The 6684-nt window shown below is 41.8% G+C and overlaps 1 protein-coding gene across 1 annotated transcript; it reads left to right on the forward strand.

Annotated features, from left to right (window-relative positions):
- The first annotated feature begins 5171 nt into the window (after positions 1 to 5171).
- LOC119314951 (agamous-like MADS-box protein AGL80) lies at positions 5172 to 5855 on the forward strand. Its single transcript, XM_037589633.1, has one exon. The coding sequence runs from the start codon at positions 5172 to 5174 to the stop codon at positions 5853 to 5855; it is 684 nt and encodes a 227-aa protein (XP_037445530.1).
- The last annotated feature ends 829 nt before the right edge of the window (positions 5856 to 6684 follow it).

The following is a 6684-nucleotide window of genomic DNA, read 5'->3' on the forward strand; positions in this document are numbered from 1 at the left end:
ATTGGCTATGTTCTGTAAGCTGTTTTCTGCCAAGAAAAAGTGTGAGAGTTTCAGCATTGTTTCAAAACTGTAATTGATCAGCGGCAAGTTCACTGCATAATTAGGATGCAGAGATGATGCTGATTAGTGCATGTCCGTACTGATTGTACCTGGCTACAGTACGTTGGTAGTACTAATGGATACCCATAATACCAATCATGGGTGGCATTGGATTCTGACTAATTGCTGAAGTTTGCCTGGAAGTGCAATGGAGTACTTTACCCAATTGATACAACATTTGGTTAAGCCTATCAGTATGAAAATTAATAGTGCATACCAAGCAGCAGTTCTAAATTCAGCAGTCAAAGAAAGTGTTTAGACATGCTAAATTAAGTATGCGCACTTTATTTCTTAGCGTACACGCTAATTAGACCGAAGCGCGCGTGTCGTGCAACATCCACCGTAACGATAACTGGTCCACGTGCTTCGCCAGGCCCTCGCTCCTCTGCGGAAAAATAATAGTAACATGTTACGGCCAGCACACACTAATTAACATAGCGCGACCATGCATGGGAACATCGCCCAGCCCGACTGTTAGTTCCTATCATCAGTAATTGTGCATGTAGGAAGTAGTAGTATGGTTTAGTTTAGCCCTTGTGTAGTAGCATGATTCAGTTTAGCCCTTGCCTATAGACCTAAATCAAATTTGGAACAGACAGGATAACAGATGTAAACTCGATCAAAGGGTCTATCGAATTTTCAGAGATGTGTTTTATCAGACAACAAACAAGCAGTCTGCAATAACTTTGCTAATCATGAAAATAAGAAATCTTATATATGTTCTTCATCGAGCTTCCTTTTGCATCAAGGTTTCTGCATGCCACAGTAGTAAAATCAGGTCAGGGCAAATTCTAAATATAAGAAACAGCAGAATATCCAGTGCTATTGTACTATTGACAAAACCATCAAAATTTCATAAGCCAGTTTATTCGAAGATTACTAATTTAGGCTGCTTGCACTTTGGTTGCTCACAAAATATGAACTGGCTCCACTGCCTTGTAAATTTCAAATTATTTTCAATATAAGCATAACATCCATGGTTCAGTTACCAAAGATAGTATATAGACCTGACCTAAATTTTTTTAAAAATATATCCAGTTTCTCATAGAGAACGCACCTACGTTCTTTTTGCAAGGCCATGTCCACATACAATTTCTCAAGCTTCTGAACCCCGAGTTTCCTGACTTGTAATTCTTTGTAGGTGGAAGCTGTTTTCTGACATACATATTGTGGCTAAATATTGATTAACCCTGGTTGAATACATAGTAATGATCCTAAGTCATTACAGAGAAAAAAAGTACGTAGAAAAATAAAGTTCAGTAGTAAAGAAAAAAAGAGATATACTTGTACTAATTGTACTTTGAGAGGATGAGTTTGATGATGAACACATGGGACTCACACATCGGATTAATCGAGCTCAAGGAGCGGGCGGGCCACCTCCTTAATCACCGCCGCCACCTTCGTCTTCAAGTCAGCCTCCATGGAGCCCACAAGCTCCACCCCCTTCCACCGCTGGCACCAGCGTAAACATTTCCGTCCCGCCGCGACGCACACAACCACCACTATCTTCCCCATAGCCGTGCCTAGATCCCAACCAAGGATTGATCAATCAGCCCCGAATTCTCACACGAATTTTGTTTTGGATCTGAGAGACCCGCTTGAATCGGTGGAGATCCTTGATAGAGGGCGGGATGGGGTAGGGCAGAGCTGACGGCAGCGAGGTAGGACGGAGGAGGCTGGGCAACCGCATACATGGGGCGGCGGCGTGGGGGCTGCGCATGATGGGAGAGAGGTGGCTAGAAGAGGAGGAGAACGTGACCCTGTCCTAAGGATGGCAGTTTTACCCATGGGTACGGGTACCCGCGGGTACCGTACCTGCATGGGTAGGGTATGGGTAGACTTTTATACCCATGGGTAGTACCCATACCCTACCCGTTAAGTCATGGGTAGGGTACGAGTATAGCCTTGTACCCGCGGGTATACCCATACCCTGCCTAGTTGTGAACTAATGTTAACATATTGTCAATTAGTCATGTGACTCATCTACTCCTATTGACTTATGAGTATGTTTGTGATTTTTATATTTTGAGAGTGGTCATGTACACATCTGCCTTGTTATTGAGCTGAGATAACTGATATTTTTGTCAAATGTGCTATCACTGAGTGTAAAATTGTGAACAGTTTATGTACTATTTGTTCTACCCGCTGGGTACCCAATGGGTACGGGTACCCGTCGGGTATGGGTATGGATAAAGTTTCATACCCATGGGTACGGGTATGGGCAGAATTTTTTACCTACTGACTATACGGGTATGGGTATGGCATTGCTCTACCCTGCCCATACCCTACCCATTGACATCCTTACCTTGTCACGTGTGCGTGCGGGATTGACGGCCCAATCACAGATTTCTCATCCCCAAATTAGTACCACCTCGTTTATATTACGATTTTGTCCATGCAAATTATAAAAGCTTATTATGACATGAGAAAAAACATATTCTCACGGTGAACCCGACAAAGTCAATCTGTGCTTTATTATTAGGGAGAGATTTGCAATGTTGGATTCCCATTAGGGGGAGTCCCAAGGGCCCCACAAGCTCACATGGCGCGTGATTGCTTGTATCTGCATTGGTATTTCCCCGAAGAGGAGAGGATGATGCAGCACAACAAAGGTAAGTATCTCTCTTAGTTATGAAATCAAGTTTATCAATCCAGTAGGATAACCAAGCAACACTATGTAAACAGCACCTGCAAACAGACCACAAAAACTTGCAACCCAACGCGTAAGAGGGGTTGTCAATCCCTCCTCAGTATTGAGATAGATTAAATTGTATGAGATTTGATAAATAGATCTAACTAAAACACAAAATAAAATAAATAAAGAAAAATTGCAGCAAGGTATTTTTGGATTTAATATGATAGGAAATAGACCTGGGGGCGTAGTTTTCACTAGAGGCTTCTCTCGAGAAAATAGCATACAATGGGTAAACAAATTATGGTTGGGCAATTGATAGAAAAGCGAATAATCATGACGATATCCAAGGCAATGATCATGTACATGGCATCACGTCCAATATTAGTAGACCGAAACGGTTCTACATCTATTACTATTACTCCACACATCGACTACTATCCAGCATGCATCTAGTGTATTCAGTTCGTGGAAAAATGGAGTAATGCAATAAGAACGATCACATGATGTAAACAAGATCTATTCATGTAGGAATAGGCCCTATCTTTTTATCCTTAATAGCAATGATACATGCGTGTCATGTCTCTTTCTATCACTGAGATTGAGCACCGCAAGATCGAACTCATCACAAAGCACCTCTTCCCATGGCAAGAAATATCAATCTAGTTGGCCGAACCAAACCAAAATTTTGGAGAAGAAATACGAGGCTATAACAATCATGCATAAAAGAGTTCGGCAAAGACTCAAATAATATTCATGGATAGAATTGATCATAAACGCACAATTCATCGAATCCCAACAAACACACTACAAAAAGTCATTACATCAAATAGATCTCCAAGAACATCAAGGAGAACATTGTATTGAAGATCAAAAAGAGAGAAGAAGCCATCGGCTACTAGCTACGGACCCATAGGTTTGTGGTAAACTACTCACGCATCATCCGAGGGAAACAAGGATGATGGAGAACTACTCAGTGATCGTTGACCCATCCGACAGAGTGCCGAAAAGGCCTCTAGATTAGATCTCATGGTTCTGGAACTTGCGGTGGCGGAAATTGTTTTCTCTCGACTCCCGTAGGGTGTTGGGATTTTAGAGTATTTATAGAGACAGAGGTCGCCATGCTTTAAAAAATCCTGTGGTGAGATATATTGGTATCCCTGTGAGTCAAACACATGCTTACTATACCAGTCTTTGTGTTACCGGTTTTGTTCTTTTTTCTCATTCTCGTATTTTGGCATCCACGTGAACAAATCATGTTGTGTCTAGCCAGACAATGATGGATACTGTCACACCTAGAGGGCCCTAAGACTATCTCTCCTCATTGTAGGAGCAAATCGCCTATTACACCTAGAGATATATCTAGTCCATCATCATAGGTTTTTCATAAACCTATAAGTTGTTGTTATGATCACCCTATTACAGTTGACGTTAGAACAACCGAAAAGTGCATCGACCAGTATGGAGTGACTCGATACTCTCATGGTCTAAGGAATTATGGATACATTAACTTCCCATGTTATGACTATAGACTTATGACAAAATCATCTCCTAGTACAAAATCCAACTTGGGTCAATTCAACACAAGTGTTCTTCTAACATCGTGCCCTCAATATTGCTGGCACGATCGTTTAGAAAAATAGAACCATCATGCAACACTTGAACTAGTCCTAGAGGCAAGACAAGGAATCTATTTTAACGTTTATATTTTTACACGTTCATATGAGTTTTCCTCTTAGCCTCTTAGTTATTGTAGACTCGAGAGCCATAGTAGTTATAGCACGGAACGTAAACATTTGTCATAAACTTGGAAATAAATAATACAATTATTATTGCCTCTAGGCTATTTTTTCAACATCATTATCAAGGCAAATACATATGCGATACAAACATAATCATTTGCAGACGGTCAAGGAAAAATGTCGTTCAAATAGTTAGCTTAAGTTCCGGGCTGCAGTTTGTCTGTGCGCCAATGGCGCAACAGGTCATCTAGTAGGAGTGATACTTCATGGATATTTCCTTAACATTTTCAAAAAGGAATGGACACTCGATGTGATTATCTATATATTCAATAAACATTCAATTAGGATAACATTAAATTAAAAAATTGGCAATATCTTGCTAAAATAGGAATGTCCTACTAGTAAAGATGCATGTAGAAACCTTCCATATATGTTCTCCTTCGATCTACAAGAAATTTCGTATTTATTGACGAAATCTACGGTTTTAGGAAGTAAATCTAAAATTTTAAATGGACACCAAATTTACAGCTGGCCACAATTAAGATCAGCCTCCAGATCTATCAGATCCTCCATTGGCATGGTTATAGCGTCCTCATCCTCGTAGATCCTCCACTATAAATCCACGCCACATACCTTCGTTTTCAACTCACCCAAACAAGCAATTTTCCTTCATTTGCAGATTTTTCCCTCACTTGACAATGGCTCGCAAGAAGGTGGCCCTTCGGTACATCCGCAATAACTCGGCGCGGCGCAATGCCTTGAAGAAGCACACTAAGATCCTGATGAAGAAGGCAGGCGAGGTGGCCGCCATGCCCGATGCTAAGGCATGTGTGGTCGTGTATGGCGAGGGCATGGCGGTGCCAGAGGTGTTCCCATCCCATGGCGAGGCAGTGGCTATCCTGAATCAGTTCAAGAGCATGCAAGAGGCGGCACGGCTAAAGAAGACGATGGACCAAGAGAGCATCCTCCGTGAGCGTATCGTACAGCTCCAAGAGCAGGTCCAGAAGGCTAGACGCGAGGAGCAGGACCAGCACACCAAGATTCTCCTGTATAAGGCCTTAAAAAGTGGCCACTTCCCAGACAACATCGAGGAGCTCACAGCCCTGGGCTCGAAGGTGGACTCTATCCTCAAGAGCCTGAGTGAATGCACCACAAAAATGAGTGGGCAGCCACCAGTCGACCAAGCCCAGGTACCATACGTCACCAATGGCAGGGGCATGGGGCCTCCAATTATGTATCAGGCACCACCACAGCAACAGGAGGGTTGTCTTAACACTATGAGGTTCGAAAGGGCCCCTACCACCGTGATCTACGATGGTGACAATACTTGTGGCTATGACGGCAACAACGATGTCTTCTCTCGTGGCCACATGAATATGTAAGCTGGTAGATGAACTCTACATGTAGCGCATGACTAGCTACATGGTCCTCATCTCTTTAATTTTAGTTTTGGCATGGCCAATAAGATGCATGGATGGCATCGTCAATAAGATGAGACATTTGGTCTCAATCTTGCTCTTTGAGCAAAGATAATTTTATTTTACTCTTTTAAATTTTTATTATGGATATCCCCCATGCTCTATTTGTTTTATCAGTTGGTTGCAACTTTTAGGTTGTACCTACTCTTTATGTCAACATATTTTGTCAAGCATGCTTTTGCTCGAGCAAAATGATTTTTTTCCTCTTAGTATTGCATCAAACGATCCAACCATGCATGAAGTGCTACCTCCCAGTTTTGGCATACCTTGATGCACATCGCCTATACAAAACCATAATGATTCTAGGAAAACTAGAGCACATTAATTGTTTGATGCAAAAAGTCTCATGTACTAAAAGATTTATGATGCTACATTTCATTTTAAGAAAATGTAGGTATGACATTGAGCGCCAGGATAATGGCTTCTACATCCTCAATATTTTTTGGCAAGTTTCAAAACCAGGTGATTGTGTCAACCAGTTTCATCATCAATCGGGTCTCGGGCCACCCCTGAGAGGGCATTGTGTTTGAACTATACTCAAGCTACTATGAGAACCCCGAACTCTATCGGGTGCATGTTGTGATAGAACATCGTACATATGAATCCACTCCGGGCATTGGTGTGATAACCCACAAGTATAGGAGATCAATTGTAGTTTTTTCGATAAATAAGAGTGTCAAACCCAAGGAGGAGCCAAAGGTAGAATTTATATTCCCTCCAAGTTCTATCGACC

This window comes from Triticum dicoccoides, chromosome 6A (genome assembly GCF_002162155.2).
Source record: "Triticum dicoccoides isolate Atlit2015 ecotype Zavitan chromosome 6A, WEW_v2.0, whole genome shotgun sequence".
NCBI classification, from domain to species: Eukaryota; Viridiplantae; Streptophyta; class Magnoliopsida; order Poales; family Poaceae; genus Triticum; species Triticum dicoccoides.